We start from the raw sequence: 25,136 nt of genomic DNA, 5'->3' as shown, positions 1-25,136 counted from the left end.
TAAGGGGGTAGGAGAAGAGTAAATGAAACAAGATGGGATTGGGAGGGAGACAAACCATAAGTGACTCTTAATCTCACAAAACAAACTGAGGATTGCTGGGGGGAGGGGGGATTGGGTTATGGACATTGCGGAGGGTATGTGCTATGGTGAGTGCTGTGAAGTGTGTAAACCTGGTGATTCACAGACCTGTACCCGTAGGGATAAAAATATATTATATGTTTATAAAAAATAAAATATTAAAAAAATCTCTTTAGATTTGAAATATTATTTGGCATATGTACTTTGTATTTTGATAAAAACATCAAAGGGACACCAGAGTGATTTATTTTGTTGAGCATTCTATTCTTGGTTTCAGCTCAGGTCATGATTTCAGGGTCATGAAATGGAGCCCCACATCAGGCTCTGTGCTCAGCATGGAGTCACTTTGAGATTCCCTCACTCTCCTTCTTCCTCTGCCCCGCCCCTGCTGATGGTCTCTCACTCTCTAAAATAAATAAATAAATAAATCTTTTTTAAAAAATCAAAGATGATGGAGAGTTCAAGAAATGTTTTATTAAAAACGTTTGAAAAAAAGGACTGACATAATTATTGGATGACAAATTAACTGAGTAAGTAACACTCTAATAGTTCTCTTGCGTAATCAGCCATCTTCACAAACTGCCAGAAATTGGTTCATAGATGTGATTATTAAGGTGTGTGCGTGGGTTTGTGAGAGGAGTAGATATAGCTTAGTAACTAAAGAGTCCTGATTAAGCTTCTTGTGATTTATATAAAACTATCATTAAGTTGGAATTTTGGGCGGTATTTCCATCCAGATAATTGACAGAGCATCTCCCCTGCTTCAGTTTGACTAGGGTTGGCCATTTGTAATGAATTCTGCTAACCATGAAATAAATAGAAAGAAAGTAGATGTTCTGGTGGTCCCACCCAGTTCAGAGTGAACAAGGTTAGTAATGTTAGGAAATAATTAGCAAATATTAAGAAAGACACAATTAGTGGTCAAATAAATGGAGACAATGAAGTGCAAATGGGATAGAAAAAGCAATGTTATGGGAATAGAGCAGATAGACACAAGTAGGTTTTATTCTTTTCCTATTTGCACATATATGAAATTATTTTTGTTACCTCTCCATTTTTACATTGTCTTCTACCTTCTCTTACCTACATGTTCTAAATACTGTTTCTAACATTTTCTCTGTAAACCATGCTTTACCAATTCATTCATACTGCCATCACTGGGCTTTTATTCACATTTAAATCATCTAAATTAAAAGAGCATAATCCTTTTTGGGGGGGGGAGTTGAATCTGGGGAGCATTGTAGAGTTAAAAGGTCATCCTTATTTCATGGAAGAAATTCATGGCAATATCCTCTACCTGCTGAAGAGAATGTGTTTGGTGACTTTCCAAGCTCATCATCAAATTCAGTTTGGAGAAATAAAGTTGAAGCTAAAGAATAATGGCTTCTTGAGATCATGTGAGGCTAAGATAAAATATGTAAACCCTATACTTCAGGATCTTATCATAAAAGTGGGTGTTTTATCTTATAAATCCATTAAAATCTCTGAACTAATTTGTCAGATTTGGGAATTCCCATTACTGTTAGTCTAGTATTACTGAAATGATGTTTGTCTTGGAGTTTGAGTGATAATTTTTGTAAACAAGAAAATCCCACACTACATGAACCTATTAGTCTAAAGACTCTAACTTTCCATTTATAACGTATAATATAATCTATTTGTAAACTTTAATTATTATAACATGGACAACTGCAATGCAAAGTATGGAATTGAGTGTAATCAACATGTTGAAATCAGAATCAGTAGCATGTGTAAAGGACAGGCAGGAAGAACACATAAAGGGGAAGAATGAAGATGTATTGGAAAGAGAATGAGAAAGTGATGAATAGGAGAAGGAATAAGAAAATCCTAGAAAAAAATTCCTAAAAGACAAATGAAGAAGATAAAATGATAATCAAAAAAGGCATTGGTAGAACATTGCATATCTTTGCGTATGTTGCTTGAGCAAGTTTAAACCAAAACACGTTGATAAATTACAAACACCTGGGTATGAATTTTTTTGGGTTTTCATTCACTGCTTTAGGTATCTTTTGGCTGAAAGGATGGAAAGTAATAGTAAAGCTGTAGGGAAACTAGCCACTGATATAAAGACAGGTTAAGACTCGGGTCCATATACACTATGGAGTATTATGCCTCCATCAGAAAGGATGAATACCCAACTTTTGTAGCAACATGGACGGGACTGGAAGAGATTATGCTGAGTGAAATAAGTCAAGCAGAGAGAGTCAATTATCATATGGTTTCACTTATTTGTGGAGCATAACAAATGGCATGGAGGACAAGGGGAGATGGAGAGGAGAAGGGAGTTGAGGGAAATTGGAAGGGGAGGTGAACCATGAGAGACCATGGACTCTGAAAAACAATCTGAGGGTTTTGAAGGGGTAGAGGGTGGGAGGTTGGGGGAACCAGGTGGTGAGTATTAGAGAGGGCATGGACTGCATGGAGCACTGGGTGTGGTGCAAAAACAATGAATACTGTTACGCTGAAAAGAAATAAAAAAATAAAATTCTCTTAAAAAAAAAGACTCGGAGCATGTGAATCATGGGTGTGGCAGTGGGGTTTGGTAGAATGGAGAGGGTAGCTCAGCAAACTGACAGGTGAGTCACCACTAAAAAATTAGGAAGTAACTGATCAAAAGCATTCGTGTAGCCTTCAGGCACTATTTTACTTACCCTTCTTCTAGTATTTATATGCTTTTCACAAATACAAAATTAAAGTTTTTAGTATAGGCACCCTTTCTGCTTTGTCTAACACTGTATCACCTGCCTAAAAGAGTGGCTGGCACATAGAAAAATTCCAGGATATATGTGATGAATGAATTTCCTAGAAATAGGTACTGAATTATTTATATAAGAACTAAAACAGTAGCCCTTCCAAATATATAGAGAAAAAACCGAGTTTAATAATAACTTCTCCACAAGCTTGGTCTTCCTGGTTTTAACCCAGTTATACATATAAAGAGTGAGTATTTAGTTGAAAGAAGAAATTTCCACCCTTTCTGTTATAAACATCTGGAATACCATGTATCATTGATGAGGAAATCCTAATGACCTAAGAGAGCTTGTCTGGAGAAAAAGACCATGTACTTGTTTCTCTGCATTTTTAGAAAACCCTGGTGACTTTTTGAAGCTCTCAGGAGTTCAGAAGCCAAGACTCCATTGAGCTTAGAATCATTCCTATTGGAGTTAAAATATTTTTCAGTCATTTAGGGCCTGGGGAGACCCTTCTTTAAAAAAGAAATATAGATACATATTAAACAAATAAGATGATCAGAATTATAAGTTTGTATAGAAGTGGGAAAGAACTTTGAGAGAATCTTGTTCAGTTACTTCATTCAACAGGTAGAGAGCATGGGGCTCTCTGCTCAGTGGGAAGCCTGCTTCCCCCTCTCTCCCTGCCTACCTCTGCCTACTTGGGATCTCTGTCTATCAAATAAAATTAAAAAAAAAAAAAAAAGAAAGAACAGGACAAAAATATTTTCAATAAAAGAAAAATTTTGACACAAATATTTGACAGAAGAGCAGACACTGAAGCAAAGTTAAGTGGGTTAGGGAGAGGGATGCAATCATGGCAGGTGTGGTTTTATAATTCAAAAGCATCTTTCCTATCTGCCTGTTCAGCCACAGGATATACATTTTTAGGAGAAGAGAAATTCAGAGAGCTTTGTCTTAATTTCTGTGCACTATCTTTCCTCAAAGACTAAATCTGTATTAGATTTTTCATAATGGGAAATAAGCTAATTAGGTGCAAAGGAGAGTGACCTTCTGTTGTCTCAGATAAGAACAATACTGAGCCCAGTATTAGTTTCTCTTGGGGGACTAAATATTTGAGTCATATTTGTTTTCCCACGAGAAAAATAGAAAAGAATTCCTGGTGATGAATGGGGGTTGAGGGAAGAGGGTAAGTTTTGAGGCAGGATGCTGGTTTGTGTAAAATATCCCTATATAGATTTGATGATCTTCAGGATGAATTGTTTGAAAGCACTGAGATGAAGGGATAAGGGTGAAAACATATCCTGAGTGGACAGACATACCTTCACTTGTAGTACCAAACTTGAAGAAATAGATATAAAACATGTGATATGTCAAGATAATTCTTGGGGGTAAGGATAAATTGATCATTTTCCTAATATCAATTATAGCCAGTGTTAACCTGTATATATTTACCTATGGTTCCAAACTTTGAAGTGTTGAGGATGAAGGTCTTCTTGAATGTTTTGACCCTTATTTTTCCTGAGTTGACTGGATACAAGTAAAATTTGTATATTATTGGATCCATTTTTTAAGAGATAAAGGAGACACATATAAGAGGAAAAAAGAGGAAAATGAGGGAGTTATTTTGAGTTGTTCCTAAGGGGAGCATGTTACCTGGGGGAGATATTCATTCAAAGGACCTATAATAAGGCATTGAAACTAGCCTAGTGTATCTTTGTAAAAGTAAGTCTTTATCTATTTTTGATGTGGAGATACAAAGAATCTGATCTCAAGGCTATAATGGGGCTCCAGAGTGTGAAGGATCTATCTTTGCTTAGAGCTGTATTTGTTCAGAGTTGTATTTTATTTTCTCAGTTCAGAATAAGGAAAATCATAATTCTCTTGACTGCTGATTAATTTTCAAAAGGTATCGACATTACAAAATATATAAACAATGATATAAACTGGAGGATACTGTGGGCTGATAAATTAAAAAATAAATAGGGATGCATGGTCAAGTACATGAATCAGTATATATAAGATGAGGTAAAGCTATTTATTTGCCTAGAAGAAGCACAATTACTCTAAGATGAGAGGAAAATTTCTCCTGTTGCTTCCCAACCCCCTGAAGACTATTCTGCAATACAGTGCCCCATAAAATCATTCTATCGTGTCAGTGTGCTCCAGTCCTGATATTCCTGGGTTCTAAGTCAGACACTATCCCAGGCAGAACAATATATTAAGATGAATGAGTACATTTAGGTAGAAATAAAGTCCTGAGGAGTTGACCAGGCAGACACAGAGAAAGCTGTGATTTGAGAGCCATTCTCTGAGGAATGGATCTTCATTTTGCTTGGCAGCAGAAAAAGCTGCTGGGTCAAGAGGAGCAAAGGTTGCTAAGATAGGGTTTATGGTACCTAGAAGTATCAGAGAGGGCTGAGACCACTGATTTATATAGACTGCCTCAGTTGAGATTGGCCTAAGCTTTGAATTGGCTTAAGTCTACAAAATGTTCTCATTAGTAGATTTCACCATAGAGTACTGAGGACATACAAGCAGAGAAAATTAATAGAGAAAAGGAGAAAGAAAAGGGAGGAAGTACTGTAATCTATGACCTTTGATTGAATGTACAAAGAAAGTCCAAACAGTATTAAAGAAATTATTCACATTACTTGTTTTTTACTCTTTGTTGGTTTTATTCATTTATTTAATGAAAATAGTTATTGGGCATTTTCTGTGGAGTTGTCACTTGTGTTATAGCAGTAACCATGATGTACCCAGCCCCTTTCTCACATGAAACTTAAAATGTAATGAGGAAGACATACTTTGAATAAGAAATTATGAGTGTGGCTGATGTTATAAAAGTGGCACTAAGGAGTGATATAATATATACAATGGAAAGAGCTCTCCTGGATCCAGGTACTTGGAAGTGTTTCTTAATAAAATGATGTTGAAACTGAGAATTGGGGAATGAACAGATGTTAATAGGCATAAAAGCATAATAAGCATAAAGGTTGATTCAGACAAAATCATTAGCTACTGCAAAGTCTCAAGATGAGAGAGAATGAAGTTTATTGTTTTAAGGTTTTATTTATTTATTTTTTAGAGAGAGAGAGAAAGATAGCGAGCATGAATTGAGGGTACGTCAAGAGGGTTAGAATCTTAAGCAGACTCTGTGCTGAGCATGGAACCCAATGTGGTACTCAACTCAAGGCTCCATCTCACAACCCTGAGATCATGACCTGAGCTGAAGCCAAATTTTGACGCTTAACTGATTGGGCCACAGGGTGCTCCAAGAAAATGAAAATTTTAGGCAATTAGAAGAAACTAAATTGCCTCTAGTATTGTAGATAGGGCAAGAGCATGTTGTCCTCTGAGTCTGGAGAGGAGGATGGGGGCCAGGTCTTGGATGTCCTGATAAATCTTGAAAAGGAGTTTATATTTTAATATAATAACAATGGTAAGCATGTGAAGAGTCTTAAGGGAAAGATCATGTGCTTAGATTTATATGTATTTTTCAAAAATTTTCATTCTGAATGCCAATAAGGGGAATGAAGGGAGATGAGATTTGAAGGGGGGAAGACATTTAGTGACAATATCCTATTTGAAAAATGACTTGTGAAGACTTCGACAAGAATGATATTTGGGGCACCTCGTGGCTCAGTCTTTAATCATCTGCCTTTGGCTCAGGTCATGATTCCAGAGTTCTGGGATCGAGCCCCACATTGCAGGGAGCCTGCTTCTCCCTCTCCCACTCCCCCTCTTGTGTTCCCTTTCTCACTCTGTCTCTTTCTGTCAAATAAGTAAATAAAATCTTAAAAAAAAGGAATGGTGACAATTGGAAGAAAACAAAGGACATATTAAAGAGGTGTTTAGATGTTGGAATTAATATGATTTGCTGATTTATTAATTGTTGGGGATTAGGAAAGGGAAGAGTCCATTATTACTTCTAGATTTTGCATTGGGGAACTGGGTTAATATTGGTGCTGCTTATTATGACTAGAGACCTGAAAGAGCAGTGGGTTGGAGGATGAGATGATTAGTTAGTTTCCAATCTGCTGAGTGGGAGATGCCCTTGAAACATCAAGTCAGCAGGCAGTTAAATTTATGAAGTAGGAATTCAAGAAATAATACCCTGACTTAAGAATGCAAGCTTTTAGCTGAAATGGTAATTAAAGCCAAAGGAATAGATGTCCCCCAGGGATAGAATATGGAGTGAGAAAAGACCAAAGAGGCAATTCTGAGGAACACTAATTTTGGTCAGAGCAGATGTGAGAACCCCAGAAAACTGCTACTGGGAAGAAATTCCCAAAGAATAAGAGGAAAAGCAAGAGACTATAGTTTCTCAGAACCCCAGTAAAATATTTGAAAGAGGGAGTGGTTAGCAATGTTGAATTAAAGAAGAACTTCCCATCCAGATGAATACCAAAGCATTAAAAGAAGTATTAGTGATTAATTTACATGGAGAAAGCAGAGATATTATTGGACAGGTTTTTGGAGAAATACAGGAAAAAAATATAGGCATTATTTTCCTTAATTGAGTAGATTTTATTTAGAGAGCAGTAGAAACAAATTTGTCAAAAAGTTATGTGTAGCTTTAATAAAGCATTTAGTCCATTTGTAGAAATGCTCAATTAAATTGAATATGCCTCACCATTTTTGGCTTTACATTTATTCAAGACTTCAAACTCAGATATATAAGCTCTTGGGGTCTGATATATATTGCCCGATTGGCAAACCATATTCGAAGAAACCAGAATCTCTAAACACATACCTGACTGATTATTCCTTTGTGAAACATCTATTATTTCAATGAGGTTCTTTTGTTCCTTGAGCATAAACTGGGATAATTGAATTTTGTAACATATTCATTTTTAGAATAATAGAGCGTGAGACAAAAGTTCACAAATCTCTGGGGTGCCTCCTTGGCTCAGGTGGTTCAAACTCTGACTCTTGATGTTGGCTGAGATCATGATCTCAGTGTTGTGAGTACTGGGCTGTGTGCTAGGCATGGAGCCTGCTTAATATTCTCTCTCTGCCTCATTGTCTGCCACTCCCACCTAAAAAATAATTTGCAAATCTTTGATTTTTATTTACTTAAATTATTCATCATGTTAAAAAGTTTCTCTTCTTAAATTACAACTGTTTGAATCCAAACAAATATAGTATCCTTAAAATAATTAACAAAAAGCTGATTTTCTTCTTATTCTAAGTTAAACTAAAATAAAATCGAAATTAAAAAAAAAATAGACTACTGGGGCACCTGGGTGGCTTAGTCAGTTAAAGCGACCAACTGGATTTCAGTTCAAGTCATGATCTCAGGGTCCTGGGATCAAGCCCAGTGTTGGGTTCCCCATTTAGTGGGGAGTCTGCTTGTCTCCCTCTTCCTCTCTCTGCCTCTCCCCATACCACTGTTCATGCACCCACTCTCTCTTTCTAAAATAAATTAATCTTTAAAAAATAGACCATTGATTTTGATTCACCCAAATGCACCTTATTTATTGAAATCGTAAGTTTACTATGAGTTATGTTTATCAATTCTTCATAATTGAGAGTAAATACAATTAGCAAGTCACAGAAAATGCCACCCAGAAAATGACATTCAAATATTAAGTTTACTTCTGAAAATCAGCTCAGTTTTCTATTCTCATCTCTCCTCTTGATGGAAGTAGGTGAAGTCAATTTATTCTCTGTGGTTAACAAAATAAAGTCACCTCTAACTAAACAATCAACTTATACAGGGGGACCTTTGCTAAATTGTCACCCCCTAAAAGAATTCTTACCATTGCAGTGATAACAGTCACATAACTTGCTGTGTTCTTGGTGAGCCTGAAGCATATTGTACGTGGATCTGCTCCATTCATTGTGAGATCCCACTAGGATCCACAATCCTTTTGCCCAGTCTTCTCATGGCCACTCTCATGTCTTTGTTTCTTAATGTATAGATGGCAGGATTCAAGAGGGGGGTGATAGCAAAGTCAATAATGAAAAAGTATTTATCCAGTGATGTTGTGGGGAAAGGCCACGCGTAGAGAAACATGCATGGTGTAAAAACCAAAATCACTACAGTGATGTGAGCTGACAGTGTGACAAATGCTTTGGACAAGTCCCCTGAAGAACGTTTCCAGACAGTGACCAAAACGAAGATATAGGATATAATTAAAGAGAAGAAGGTAGCCATGGATATAAACCCACTGTTAGCGACGATTACAAACTCTAGCTTGTAAGTGTCTACACAAGCAAGTTTCATGACCCGAGGAAAATCACAGTAAAAACTATCTACTTCATTAGGGCCACAGAAGGGCAAGTTTATGACAAAAACAAACTGAGACACGGCATGGATTATCCCCACTATCCAGGCAGCCACTACAAAGGAAACACACATTTTGGGGCTCATGATGGTCAGATAGTGGAGAGGCTTACAGATTGCAGTGTACCGGTCATATGCCATGGCTATGAGCAGCACCATCTCACCTCCACCCATGACATGAATAAAAAATATCTGTATCATGCATTTGGGAAAGGTAATGATGTTGCAGTTAGTGAAAAGATTAGAGATCATTTTGGGGACTGTGGTAGATGATAGACCTATATCAAGTAGAGAGAGGTTGGCCAATAGGAAGTACATGGGGGTGTGTAAATGAGAGTCGGTAATTACCATGAACACAATGAAGAGGTTTCCCAGGATAATTCCCATGTAGAATACAGAGAAGAACCAAAAGAGGAAAAGATGCATCTCCCATGAATTTGAAAGTCCAATCAATACAAATTCAGACACCACAGAGTCATTTGTTGTATCCATTGGCTCAATCAGTAGAGAAGATGCTGAAATATTCTAAAGGTAGAAAATAAGGCAGAATTGAGAAATATGGGAAGTGAACATTGGTATGTTGTTTGCCCATCAGTGATTTGTGTAAAATATGTTACAAGTGTCTAATTTTGAAGTTAGAACACCTTACAGAGAGGGCAGGTGAAGGGAAGATTAAAAAAATAGAAATCAGATAATAACAAGTCCAGCTAGGGTGACAGGGAAAGAAATCATATGAGAATAAGTAAGGCAGGTAAAATGGAGGAATTATGAGCAAAGATTAACAGCTGCCTGGTAGAGTTCTTTACCATGTTTATTTTGCAATTTTGGGCTTCTTCAGTCTTCTCCTTATATGTTTGAGAAAATGTTTTCTGTGTCTTAAATAGTTAGCTATGATTTGAATGTTCAAACTCTTAATCATATTTGTGCACATGTATATACTATAGCAGAATGTACCGTCTGATTATTCTTTTACTTTGCACTGCAAAATTTCAGGCATTAATCACTCATGGAATAGTGAATAGTGACCAGCCAATGAATTTGAGTGTTGACTCTAAGAGGAATCATCGCTTAAAATGAATAGGCTTAGTTCTCTGATAGTTTCCAGTATTGTAACTGCAACTAGTGACTTGGAGAATTAAGATGTACCTTAAATTGGTGAAATTCTAAACCCCAGAGTGTCAGCAGACTCAGAATAAGGGCTTCTCCTTACTTTGCTAGGATTGAGAGACCATTTGTGTTTTTGATAGATCTGTTCTAGGATTAATGAGTGGCAATTCAAACACAAAACTCAGAGATAATGGTGTAATCACTGAAACAAAATATTTAATCATGATACACGAAAAGCACGTAAAAAATATAGGGCTCCAGAGAGTCATGAAAGATAGAGGTCATACAATCATGTCTTCCAGTATTTGAAACTGAGCTTAGCTAAAATGCTATTTGAGGGTGAGTAAAATTGCTGCAACTTTTTCAAGGGGAATATATGTTATGACTGTGAATAGGTAGAAAGGTGAAGATGTGTATATATAATCTATCATTATTTAAAGTGAAAAATTAAATGTACAATTAAAAGATACAATTAGATATGAGAAGATTCAGAAAGGGGAATTTGATAAGATTAGTACCAAAATGAGTTTGGCCATTATAAATGATGCAAATTTAGAGTTGTTGAGATGTCCACTAAATTATTAAGTAACAAAAATTGTTTATAAAGGACTATGTATTATGTGATGTGCTTTTTATTATTATACACTACAAAAATATGCAAGTATATACATCAACATTGCAAGATCACTTTGGATAATGACATTTAGGTAATTTTAATAATAAAAACTCTGATCATCAGTGTTTTGTAGTTTTCTACATTGTCCATGTTTTTTTAAAGATTTATTTATTTATTTTAGAGAGTGAGAGAGAGATCATGAGTGAGCAAGGGGCAGAGGGAGAGCTTGAGAATCTCAAGCAGACTCCCTGCTGAGCACAGAAACCTGGTCATGTGTTTGAAATAAAATTTATGAAAAGGAGGAAACTGACCTATAAATACAGAGAAGAGACTGCTAGTTGCCAAGGGGAAGGTGGTGGGGTTATGGGCAAAATAGGGTAAAGAGGAGTGGGAGAGGAAGGCTTCCTATTATAGAATGAATAAGTCACTTGGATAAAAGTTACAGCACAAGGAATATAGTCAGTGATATTGTAATAGCATTGTGTATTGATAGATGTTAGCTACCCTTGTAGTGAGTAAAATCAATAATAATCATGAAAAGGAAATGAAAGCAACAAGAGAAATAGGGGCAAGGAAAGGAAAAAGAATTCTGTGAAATATGACTGAAGTATGCATATATGTGATACAAGGTAATTATTAATTATTACCATTATAGTTTTGGTTCTAGTTTTTTACTTTAACTACTTCTGGTTAAACCAACATCTTTCAGCCAATAAATGACAATTCCTGGGTATGCTACGAAGAAAACCTTCATGCTTCATACCTAATTTCAACCAGAAGTGTACTTGCTTCCTTGTTTAGAGAACATTAATATATGTGAAAGAGATTTGGGTCAAGGAATATAAAATATTGGTAACTGGATGGCATTTTACAGAATGAGGGTGTGTTTATTATTTGTAATAGACAAGTCCTACACCAAGAACAGGAAATGTATAATACAATACATTCTTTACCTTGCCAACTGAAATTTCTTATTCCTAATATTTTCTTATACTTTCAGGTAAGACTGAAGAAATCTGTCTGAAGAGAAAAGCTAGAAATTTGTAGTGAAAACAGACTTACCAGTAACTCTTCATACTACTTTGTTTTGATTACCCTGCTTAAAGCGGATCTCATCTTTCTTTTTTTTCCTTTCTTTTTTCTTTTCTTTTTCCCTTTCCTTTTCTCTTTTTTCTCATTTAAGCATAGTTGACACAAAATGCAACAACAGTTTCAGGTGTACAGCTTAGTGATTTGACAAGTTTAAACATTATGTTTTGTTCAGGACAAGTATAGCTACCATCTGAAGAGGACGCCATCTTTTGTTGAAGACTTACAAGAAATTACCTCTAACATTTAGTTAGTTTATCCTGAAATAGTGTATTCTTGCTTAATGTATAAGTGAAGAGTGAATTCAAACCAGTTAATAATTTTTAGTTCTTCCTTTCTCTGATTGACTTATTTCATTTAGCATAATACCCTCTAGTTCCATCCACATCACTGCAAATGGCAAGATTTCAGCTTTTTGATGGCTGCATAGTTTTACATTGTATATATATACACCACATCTTTATCCATTCATCTGTTTATGGGCATCTAGGCTCTTTCCATAGTTTGGCTACTGTGGACATACCTTTCTTAGAGGTATGAAGACCTCTTAGACCTCTTTCTTAGAGGTATTGGAGAATCAGAAATTCTCTGAAAGCAGAGTCCCCTAAGAGTTGGTTACTCTCCTTACTGGATATTTTGGCTTTAACATTCAGAACATGGGAAGGAGATTTTTCAAGTAAGCTATGCAGAAAATCAGATAGAACTTAGGTCTTTTAACTTTAGTGATTAAACATTACCTCTCCTCTAAGGGGCCAAGATCAATAATTAAAACCATCCTAAAACTGAAAACGTAGGAGGCAAATTGGTTCAAAACTCATTTTGCCAGTGTTCTGTCACTGATGTACCATACTCATGAATTTTTCTTTTAATCTCTACTCTTAACCATTTTAGCTTGCTTATCACAGAGATTCTTTTCACAACCAATGGACACCAGTTCTACTAAGTCATATTCATTCTTATCATTCTCCAATTCTTGACCCATTCATTGGCTAACATCATCGGATGATTTGATCGGATGATCAAATGTGTCAAATGGAGGGAACTGACTCACCCCAGCTTTCCCTGCATGAAGGCAGAAAATAATTTCCATTGCTGTAATCTGTTGGGAGCATGGGTAGAAATGGAGTGGGCAAGACATATTTGGTACCCACAGTGAGAAATGTGAAATATCACCTAAGAGGATGAAGCAAGTGGTGAGAGATGCAAGATCCTTGAGATACCAACCCACCAAAGAGACATTATAAATATCAGTCATTTCAGAATGACTTCTTCAGGCATAATTTTGTGATTAAAATAGAACAGTGTTCAATGGACTGGAATAAGTAGATACAGGAGGAAAGTATGCAAGTGGGAAAAAGGGAAAGAAAGTGGAATGGAAGTATAAGAAGAGAGAGATTGGGACGCCTGGGTGGCTCAGTTGGTTAAGCAGCTGCCTTCGGCTCAGGTCATGATCCCAGCATCCTGGGATCGAATCTCACATCGGGCTCCTTGTTCTGTGGGGAGCCTGCTTCTCCCTCTGCCTCTGCCTGCCACTCTGTCTGCCTGTGCTCGCTCTCTCTCTCTCTCTCTCTTTCTGACAAATAAATAAATAAAATCTTAAAAAAAAAAAAAGAAGAGAGAGATTGTTGTGGTATTGCTCAACATTAGGAATATTTGTCTGACCTACCTGTTCTGTTCTTAGGTATGCAGCCACATTTGTAGAAACTCAATACTTTTGATTTCTGCTGTATAGTATAATCACTTCTCAGACAAAATATATGTTTCTTTCCAGTAAAAATACAGTTAATTAGTAGCAGTAGGTGTTAGTGACCTACTGATGTTTCTGAGATTTCTAATTATCAGCCTTATATTAGTTTCTCCTGGGAACCAGGCCATGAGTTATGTTAATTGGCTCAAGAGAAAAATAGAAGAGTTACTTATTGATGGGAAGTAAGAGAAGATGCATGATGTTAGAGTATCTCCTGCTTATTTTGCAAGTTAATATTCTGGATGTGTGGGTGATAACTAATTTAAGACAGACTATGTGGAAACATGATCTTAGATTTACTGATTTGGGAAGACTGAGAAGTCTCTACATTTGTTGCAGATGCTCTCATTATGGAGTGGGAGAGAGTGAGCCCTATGTATGGATATTTCTTTCCAGAATAAGCAAGAGTATTTATGCAAGGGGAACAATCTCATAAACATACTAAATTGTTGGACAAATGAAAAGCTAAAAATATACTATTCCAAATTAAGTGTTGGCAAATTATGGCCCATGGGCCAAATTTGGACCACTGCCTCTTTCTCAAATTTATTGGAACACAGGCACAGCCATTTGTTTATGTATTGTTCATGGCTTCTTTGTGCTACCAGAAGCAGAGTTGGCCCACATATGGCCCACAAAGTCTTTGGCTCATTCCATAAGAAGTTTGATGATCCTACCCTAGATTAAGCTGTTAGATTTGGCCAGCAAACCCTGAGATGGTAAATGAGATTACTCCAGACATCTTAGGAGAAAAGAGAGGAAGTGGGGACCAGATGCTCTAGTACTAGTGGTGAAAGGTACTGAACCAAGCACTGCCTCCACTTTTATTGTGAACATTAGTGATATTAAGGGAGTAAGAAAAACAAAAAGGAGTGCAAAGCTTTAATAATCAGGACAGTGACACAGGGAGTATCATGTGATTAGAAAAAGATGTGCTTGTGATGTGTGTGTTGGCAGGGAGTATGTGGAGCACATGACCTTCAAAGATAAATGTTCCTCCTAAGCATTTACTCCCTGGATGAGGGAATTGAGCTGCAATGAGGATCCAGCTGTTTTCAGCCCAGAAACTTCAAAGGAGGCCCAATTTGCCAGGCACTCCTTCTTTGCTTTTGAATTAGTCTCACCCAGGGAGGTATATGTTTATTAAATCTTATCTAGTCAGGTGTTATGAATTCCCACATTTAGCAAGTTGGGCAGAAGAAGAGGGTATAGCAGAAGGATCATCCACAGTGCTCTTCATCGCTTCCTATATACTCAGGGGTAAAGATGCAGATGAAGGTTGAGAAGTAAGTTCATTGGTGTTCTATACAGCATTCCCCAGACACACTGCACTCAGGACTGACTACATACTTGTAGGACTAAACACAAAGTGAATATGTAGGGTTTTTTCTTAAAAAAATTATTAAACCAAGACACCAGTCTTTCCCATCCCTTCCAAAAAATTAAAGAGAAGGGAATGCTCCCAGACACATTCTACAAGGACAGCATAATTCTGACACCAAAACCAAGTAAAGGTACCACTAGAAAAGTACAGGTCAATACCTCTGATGTATTTAGAGGCAAAAATTCTGAACTAAACTCTAGCAAAACAAATTCAGCAACATTAAAATGATTATTCATGGGATGACTGGGTGTCTCAGTTGATTGAATGTCCAACTCTTGGTTCCAGCTCAGGTAATGATTTGAGGGTCATGAGATTGAGTTCCAAGTCAGGCTCCCCACTGAGTGGGGAGTCTATTTGAGATTCTCTCCTTTTCCCTCTGCATCTCCCCCACTCACATGCTTTCTTTCTAAGATAAAATAAAGAAATCTTTAAAAAAATAAAAAAGAATCATTCACCATGATCAAGTTGGATTTATCCCTGGGATATAAAAGGATAACTCAATATATGCAAGTTGACCAATGTAATAAATTACATTAATAGAATGAAAGAAAAGAATCATATGATTATCTCAAGAGATCATGAATGAGTACCTGACAAATTAAATATTGTTTATGACCTTGCACGTTAGTCCCAGTCCACACTTAGATACAAATAATGATGTGAGGTAATGGGTTATTTGAGAATCTATGAGATCTCAACCTCCCTTGAAGGTTCAGCTCAGACTGTTACATCTTAAAATTAGAAACAGATGATGAGGTAAATAGGGCTTAAATGAGGGAGACTTTCTCTGTTTTATTATATCAAAAAGATACACCCTCCTCAGCACTCACTCTGACTTAAAGATAACCTTTAGAATTCAGTTATACTAACAAAGAAGTGGGGTGAGAATGGGAGAGTGGAGTGCAGAACAACTGCTCAGTTCAGCTCATTCATGTCTTTAAGAAATAATCTAGCTCTTACCCCAGAGAAGCTAGGCAATGTGCTAAGTACTGGGGTAAATCAGTTGTATTTGATTCCTATCAAGAAAGAATTCAATTCATGCTTTATTTTCTGTTCCCTCCCCAACCTCTTCTCCCTGCCTATTTTTCAGGCATCATTTGACAAAGAGCAGTTCTCAGTGAGAGAACAGTCAGAGAAAAGGATAAGGAACCCAAGGCCAGTGGCCTGGTGAAACTGGCACTTTTCAACAGTTGCAATCCTCCCACCCTGTTACTCATCTCTGCCACTCCCTGTTTTCCTCTGGACCCACACATTGGCATTAAAGGACACAGCTTGTATGCGTTAGCTCATTCTTACATAGTCTTCTAAAAAGCATGTTACTGAAACTAGACCTCTATCTTATACAACCCACCAAAATTAACTTTGAATGAATTTAAGACTTAAATGTAAGTCCTGAGATCATGAGAGTCATAGAATAAAACTTGGGAAAAAGGCTTCTAGATATGGTCTTGGTAATGATTTTTTGGAAATCACACTTAAAGTATAAGCAACAAAGTCAGAAACAAGCACGTAGGACTATATCAAACTGTACTTCACTTCTGCACAGTACATCACTTGTGCATAGTGAAAGAAACCATGAACAAAGTGTAAAAACAATTTATGGAATGGGAAAAAGTGCTTGCAAACCATATATCTGATAAGAGTAACCTCTCAAAGAGTAACAGTTCAAAAGCCAAAAAAAAAAAAATCAAGTAAAAAACGGACAAGGGAATTGTGTAGGCATTTTTCCAAAGATACATAAATGGCCAAAAAGTACTGAAAAATACTCATTGCTGGTCATTGTAGAAATGCAGATTAAAACCACAATGTGAGGGGTGCCTGGGTGGCTCAGTGGGTTAAAGCCTTTGCCTTCGGCTCAGGTCATGATCCCAGGGTCTTGGGATCAAGCCCCGCATCGGGCTCTCTGCTCAGCGGGGAGCCTGCTTCCTCCTCTCTCTGTCTACTTGTGATCTCTATCTGTCAAATAAATAAAAAATCTTTAAAAAAATAAATGAATAAAAAATAAAACCACAATGTGATATCACCTCATACCTGTTAAAATGGGTATAATAAAAAAAAAAACTAGAAGTAAGAAATGCTGGTATGAATGTGGAGAAAAGGTTACTCTTGTGCATTGTTAGTAGGATTATAAATTGGTAACTCCACTATGGAAAACAGTATAAGAACTCCTCAAAAAATAAAAAATAGAACTATCATATGATCCAGCAATTCCTCATATAGGAATATATTCAAAGGAAATAAAAACTAACTTGAAGAGATATCTGCACCCCTTCATTCATAGCAGCATTAGTTACAGTATCCAAGACAAAAAGCAACCTAAGTGTCCATTGAAGAGTGAGTAAAGAGTAATGATTATATATCATGGAATATTATCCAATCATAAAAAACAATGGAACTCTACCATTTGTGACAATAAGGATGGACCCTGAAGGCATTACGCTAAGTGAAGTTAGTCAGAGAGAAAGACAGATACTGTATGATCTTGTTTATATGTTGAACCTAAAACAAAAAGCAAAAAACACAGAATCTCAGAAAAAGATATAATTTGTGGTTATCAGAGGAGGGGGGAGGGGTAATTGGAAGAAAGTGGTTAAAATGTACAAACTTATGGTTACAAAATAAATAGTAGGAATGTAATCTACAACAACGTGACTGTTAACACTGCTGTGTGATGTGCAGGAAAGTTAAGAGAGTAAATCCTAAGAGTTCTTATCATGAGGAAAATTGTTTTTTCTTTTTATTTTGTCTGTATGATATGATGGATGTTTACTAAGTCTACCGGATAATCATTTTACAATATATGTAATCAGACCATCATGTTATACACCTTAAACATCTTCAGTGATGTCTATTTCTCTATAAATCTGGAAAAATGCTCTTACAGGGCCCCCTTATCTGCAGGAGATACATCCAAAAGCTCCTGCAGCTGGAAACTGCAGATAGTGCCAAAACCTATATATACTGTATGTTTTTCTGTGCATACATATCTATGATAAAGTTCAATTTATCAATTTGGCACAGTAAGAAAATAACAACAATAACTACTAATAGAACAGTTTTTAAAATATATTGTAATGAAAATTGTGTGAATGTGTTCTCTTTCCTTCAAAATATTTGTTGGTACCCTACTCACCCTTATTGTTCTTGTGACGATTAGACCATTAAATGGCTACATGATGAGATGAAGTGGGTGAATGATGTATATAGGCAATATGACATCTTTAGGTTACTAGTAACATTCTGATGAGTCATCAGAGGAGTACCATCTGTGTCGAGATCACAACAGTTGTCCACAGGAACTGAAATCACAGAAAGCTCAACTGTGAATAAAAGAGGGCACCTGGGTGGCTCAGTGGGTTAAAGCTCCTGCCTTAAGCTCAGGTCATGATCCCAGGGTCCTGGGATCAAGCCCCACATTGGGCTCTCTGCTCAGCAGGGAGCCTGCTTCCCTTCCTCTATTTCTGCCTGCTTCTCTGCCTACTTGTGATCTCTGTCTGTCAAATAAATAAAATTTAAAAATCTTTAAAAAAAAGAGGATTTCTGTATTTTTGTTGATCTTTTCTATTCTTTTTCTGGTCTCTAGTTCATTATTTCTGTTCTGATCTTTATAATTTCTTTCCTTCTGCTAAATTGGGATTAGGTTGTTCTTTTTCTGGTTCTCTGGGGGTTATACATTGGGGTGTGTACTTGAGATCTTTCTTTTTTCTTAATGGAAACATTTATCACTATAAATTTTCTCCTGATGACTACTTTCGTAGCACCCCATAGGTTTTGTTATATTGTATTTCCATGTTCATTTGCTTAGAAATAGTTTTTTATTTTTCCATTTGTTTCTTCTTTGACTCATTGGTTGATCAGTGTTATGTTGTTTAAATGCCACATATTTGTAATTTCTTCAGGTTTCTTCCTGCTATTGATTTCTAGTCCAGATCATTATTGTTAGAAAAGATATTTGGTATGATTTTAATCTTTTAAAGTTTTTTGCACTTGTTCTGTGACCTAACATATGATCTATCCTGGAGAATGTTCTATGTGCCCTTGAGAATTTGTGTTCTGTTGCTCTGATTAATGTTCTGTATATATCTGTTAGATGTATTTGGTCTAAAATATTGTTCATGTTCAGTGTTTCCTTACTGATATTGTCTGATCTATCCATTGTTGAAAGTGGGATCTTGAATTTTACTATTGTTTTTGTATTGTCTACTTCCCCTTTCATATCTGTTAGTGTTTGAATCTAGCTGTTCTGATGTTCTGTGCATATCTATATGATCATTGCAGCCTCTTGTTAAGTACCTCCCTTTATCATTACATCATGACATCTTTTGTCTCTTGTTTGGACTTGAAGTTTATTTCATCTTATATAGATACAGCTACTCCTGCTCTGTTTTGGTTTCCATTTGCATGGAGTATCTTTTTCCATACGTTTACTTTGAGACTACATATGTCCTTAGGTGAGGCTAGTCTCATGTACATGGGTTTTCTTTTAGTCATTCAGCCACTTACATCTTTTGATTGGAGAATTCAATATCTGATATCTGTTCTGCAAATATTTTTTTTCTCAGTCTTTTCATCCTGTTGGTATAATCTCTTGTGATGCAGAGTTTTTAATTTTATGAAGTCCAGCTCATCAATTATTTCTTGATTGTGTCTTTGATGTTGTATCTAAAAGGACATCACTGCCATTTTGCAAACTATACCAGTATCAAATCATTATGTTGCACACTTGAAACTAATGTTATGTATCAGTTATACCTCAAAAAGAAAATAAAAAGGCTTCATCATATCCAAGGACATCCAAGTTTTCTCTTATATTATCTTCTAGAAATTTTATAATTTTTTCATTTTAAATTTGGGTCTCTTATCTATTTTGCATTAATTTTTTGAAGGATATAAGATCTGTGTTCTAGATTATTTTTTCTTCTTTTTTTTCATGTGCACATTCAGGTGTTTTAGCACTATTTGTTGAAGAGATTATCTTTGCTGCATTGTATTATCTTGTTCCTTTGTAAAAGATCAGGTGAGTATATTTATGGGGGTCTATACTAAGTTCTGTATTCTGTTCCACTGATTTATCTTTTTTTTATATGTATATGCCAGTTCCACACTGCCTTAATTACTGTAGCTTCATGATAAGTTTTGATGTTAGGTAACATCAGTCCTTGAACTGTGTTCTTCAATATTGTGTTGGCTATAGGGGCCCTTTGCCACTCCATGTAAATATTAGAATCAGTTTGTAAATAACTATAAAATAAATTCGTAGGATTTCTTCTCTCTGAGAAACTTATTTGAACTTTTCTTTTGAGGAAGGTCTCCTGGCAAAATTCTCTCATTTTTTATTTCTCTCAGGAAGTCTATCTTTCTTCTTGACATTTGTAGAATAGTTTTGCAGGGTACAGAATTCTAGGTCTATATATAAAATATCTATGTATTTTAATACTCTAAATATTCTACCCTATTCTCTTCTTGCTTGCATGATGCCTGAGGAAAAGTTGGATGTAATTTATTGTTTGTTTGTTTTTTAAATAGGTAAGGTGATGTTTTTCTCTGAGTTCTTCTAGGATTTTTTCTTTATCTTTGATTTTCTTTCACTCATAAATGATACACTTGGCTGTGTTTTCCGGGGACATTTATCCAGCTTGGATTTTATGGATCTATGGTTTGGTGCCTGACGTTAAGCTGGGGGGAATTCTCAAACATTATTGTTTCCCGGAGAGGACAAGATGGCAGGGAAGTAGGAGGAGGCGCCATTTCAACCTGTACCCTAAAGTGAGCTGATTACCTACCAAAGAACTCCGATCACCCATGAAATCAGCCTGAGATCAGAATTATACATGTCTGGATCTCTATGGGGGCAGAAGATGCTAATGGGCAGGTAAAGTGGAGTGGGAACATCGGACTAATATTGGAAGATAAACAAAAGGGGGAGAGAGCCAACAGAGGCGACCCACTGGAAAGTAATACCCCAATATGAGAGTGCCCTGTGACTGGGGACCAGCATTAACTTGGAGACTGGTTGAAAGCACTCAAAAAGAGCAAAGGATTGCAAGGGGGAAATTGTGGGAATTGGGGTGGTTAGGGACAGGGGCTTAAGTCCCCGGACCCAGGAAAACCACCTCTGGTGCTGGGCCAGAGAGAGTGAGGTGGAGAAACCAGGTCTTGGTCCCTGAGCTGCCAGCATGCCTGAGAACGTGTGGGGTCCAGCTACCATGAGGGGCTGGGAGCCTTGTCAGCCAGCAGAAGCACAGCCTTTTTCCAGTCCCCATGCGAGTGCCGTGCCGGGCTATCAGAGTCTGAGTCGCACCCATGCCCTCGCCTGAGAGAGGTGCGAGCAGGCACCAGCCCAGCGCTCTTAGACCTGGAAAGACCAGGCACTCCCAGCCCGGGCCAGCGGGAAAATCTCAGTGTGCGATCGCTACTTGGAACTTCTCAGGCAGTCCGGAGCTGCCCAGACAGCCACCGCTGTTGTGTTTTTGGGTACAAGCAGGAGCTCCCGTGTCCCCAGGGACCGGTACTCAGAACGTGCTCTGCCAGTGGCCGAGGGGGAACTTATGTGCCTGCAGCACCAAGAGGGGACAGACTGAGGCTTCTTTCTGAGGGGGAGGTCTGGGTGCAGTTTGCTTTCCTCTAAACCTACAAAAACCATCAAAAGCTGTCAAGGCTAGAGAAAAAACAACAACAACAACAACAACAACAACAACGAACAAACATAAAAAACTCCAGAGAACAGAGCCTGAAAAACTGGTTTCCTCAGAGCCCACCCCCTTGAGGGGGGCAGGAGGACTTAACTCATGGAACATTGCCTGAAAAACCATGTGACAGGCCCCTCCCCCAGAAAGCCAAACAAAAAAAAAAAAAGAAAAAAGAAAAAAAAGACAACAAGAGAACAACCACCACTACTTCATAGATACAACTTTTATTTTTAATTCGTTCCCACTATTCTGGTTCTTTTTTAAAATATAGATAATCTTTTAACCTATTTACCATCACAGTGAGATGTCCAATACATCAAATTCCACAATAACCTTTTAATCTGAACTTTTTGATACATATACCCATGTTTCTCTTTTGCTTTTCTATTTTTAAATTTTTTTAAAAATTTAGTTTAGTTTCATTTATTCTTTTTTATTTTTATTTTTTAACATTCATATAGAGTTAAACTTCAAGGTAATGCCCTTTCCCCAATCAATACTACCCCTATAGGTAAACCAATTTTTAATCCCCCTTTATCTTAGGAAAGTTGAGTCCTTTAACAAAGATATCAAGATACATCCAGGAAGAATCAAAATAACCTTCCTCGCCCACACTGAGAATTTATAACCACTCTCCCATCTTTTTCTTCCACCAGTGTTTCTGTGTATTTGTGTTTGTCCTGATAGTATATAAATACTATACTTGGGGTTCTTTTTGATGAGGTTCTTTTTGTTTTGTTTTGTATATATATATATACATATATATATATATTTCTCTTGTCATATACTTTTATCAGTCTTTTTGTTTGTCTGTTTTTGTTTGTATATGTCATAAATCTTACCTTGGGGCTCATTTGGGCTGAGCCTTCTCTTTTTTCTTTCTTTTTTTTTCCTCTCTCTCTCTTCTTTCTTTTTCTTTTCTTTTTTCTCTCTTTCTTTTTTCTTTCATTTGGGTGGGGAATCCTGATTGCTCAGAAGCATTCCAGGGTGCACCTTGACTGCACCACAGTCGATACATCCAGCTAAATCCGTTCAGCCATCTCTCACCAAAATGACTAGGAGGAGGAATGCCCAACAGAAGAAAAATTTAGAGGATGGGCCTTCTGCAACAGAGCTAATGGCTATCGATATAGACAATATGTCGGAAAGGGAATTCAGGCTAACAATTATCCAGGCAATAGCTAGGTTGGAGAAAGGCATATATAACCAAATGGAATTGATTAGGGCAGAACTGAAAGCCACCAGGGATGATGTTCACAATGCTCTCAATGAGTTCCAATCTAATCTAAATTCTCTAAAAGCTAGGATAACTGAGACAGAAAATAGAATTAGTGAGCTGGAGGACAAACAGATAGAGAGAAAGGATCAGGAGGAAGCCTGGAACAAACAGCTTAGAAGCCACGAAAACAGAATCAGGGAAATAAATGATACCATGAAATGTTCCAACGTCAGAATTATTGGAATCCCTGAAGGGGAGGAGAAAGAAAGAAGTCTAGAAGATATAGTGGAACAAGTTCTCCATGAAAATTTTCCCAATCTCACGAATGGAACCAGTGTTCATGTACCAGAGGCAGAACGGTCTTCCCCCAAGATGATAGATTCTCGAAAGTCCTCGAGACACCTAATAGTAAGAATGAAGGATTTATAATTGTGGGCAGGCCCTCTTGAAGGCACCTAGGACAAAGAAGCTCCTTATGTACAGAGGAAAGCCCATCAGAATAACGTCAGACCTGTCCACAGAAACCTGGCAAGCCAGAAAGGGCTGTCAAGAGGTATTCAGGGCACTAAATGAGAATAACATGCAGCCAAGAATACTTTATCCAGCAAGACTGACATTCAAAATAGATGGAGAGATAAAGAGTTTTCAAGATTGGCAAGGCTTAAAAGAGTATGCGACCACCAAGCCGACACTGCAGGAAATATTAATAGGACTTCTATAAAAGAGGAAAAATCCTAAGAATATCATTGAATAGAAATATGGAGACAATCTACAGAAAGAAAGACTTCAAAGGTAACACAAAGTCAATAAAAACATATCTATCAATAATCACTCTCAATGTGAATGGCCTAAATGCATCCATAAAATGACACAGGGTTGCAGGTTTAATCAAATGACAGGACCCATCCATATGTTGTCTACAAGAGACCCATTTTGAACCTAAGGATACACCCAGAATGAAAGTGAAGGGATGGAGAAGCATCTTTCATGCCAATGGGCCTCAAAAGAAGGCCAGGGTAGCGATTCTCATATCAGATAAATTATATTTTAAAATAAAGACTGTAGTCAGAGATACCGAAGGGCACTACATAATTCTTAAAAGGACTATCCACCAAGATGATCTAACAATTGTAAATATCTATGCCCCTAATACGGGAGCAGCCAATTACATAAGAAAACTATTAAGATAAAGAGTCATATTGATACGAATATGTTAATAGTAGGAGATCTTAATATGCCTCTCTCAGTAATAGACAGATCATCCAAGCAGAAAATCAATAAAGAAACAAGAAAATTGAATGACACATTGGACCAGATGGACCTCATAGATATATACAGAACATTCCACCCTAAAACAACAGAATACTCATTCTTCTCAAGTGCACATGGAACCGTCTCCAGAATAGACCACATACTGGGTCACAAATCAGGGCTAAACCAATATCAAAAGACTGAGATTATTCCCTGCATATTCTCAGATCACAATGCTTTGAAACTGGAGCTCAACCGCAAGGAAAAGTTTGGAAGGAATTCAAACACCTGGAATCTAAAGACCACCTTGCTTAAGAATGCTTGGATCAACTAGGAAATCAAAGAAGAACTTAAATGATTCATGGAAACCAATGAGAATGAAGACACTTCGGTCCAAAACCTATGGGGTACAGCAAAGGCGTATCCTAAGGGGCAAATACATAGTCAACCCAGCCTCCCTCAAAAAAATTGAAAAATCCAGAATACACCAGCTGTCTCTACACCTTAAAGAACTGGAGATTCAACAACAAATTAAGCCAACTCCACACACAAGAAGGGAAATAATCAAGATTAGAGCAGAGATCAATGAGATAGAAACCAAAGATACAGTAGAATGCATCAATGAAACTAGAAGCTGTTTTTTGAAAGAATCAATAAGATCAATAAACCATTGGCCAAACTAATCCAAAAGAAAAGAGAGAAGGCCCAAAATAATAAAATTATGAATGAAAAGGGAGAGATCACAACTAACAGCAAGGAAATAGAAACAATCATCAGAAATTATTATCAACAGTTATATGCCAATAAGTTAAGCAACCTAGATGAAATGGATGCATTCCTGGAAAACTATGAACTTCCAAAACTGAATCAGGAAGAAATTGACAACCTGAATAGACCAATATCTAGTAACGAGATTGAAGCAGTAATCAAAAACCTCCCAAAAAAACAAGAGC

At 37.0% G+C, this 25,136-nt stretch overlaps 1 protein-coding gene across 1 annotated transcript; it reads right to left on the bottom strand.

Annotated features, from left to right (window-relative positions):
• Positions 1-8,631: 8,631 nt before the first annotated feature.
• Positions 8,632-9,573, bottom strand: LOC111159446 (olfactory receptor 4F6-like). Its single transcript, XM_022521936.1, has one exon. The coding sequence runs from the start codon at positions 9,571-9,573 to the stop codon at positions 8,632-8,634; it is 942 nt and encodes a 313-aa protein (XP_022377644.1).
• Between the last annotated feature and the right edge of the window lie 15,563 nt (positions 9,574-25,136).

The sequence above is a fragment of the Enhydra lutris genome, unplaced genomic scaffold, assembly GCF_002288905.1.
Source record: "Enhydra lutris kenyoni isolate GAN:26980312 unplaced genomic scaffold, ASM228890v2 scaffoldscaffold4, whole genome shotgun sequence".
In the NCBI taxonomy this organism is placed as follows: domain Eukaryota; kingdom Metazoa; phylum Chordata; class Mammalia; order Carnivora; family Mustelidae; genus Enhydra; species Enhydra lutris.
The sequence above is the reverse complement of the archived record's forward strand: the minus strand, read 5'-3'. Positions and strand labels throughout refer to the sequence as shown.

What these genes read in the sequence shown, in the direction of transcription:
- LOC111159446 (XM_022521936.1), bottom strand. Translation starts at nt 9,573, where the DNA reads ATGGATACAACAAATGACTCTGTGGTGTCTGAATTTGTATTGATTGGA.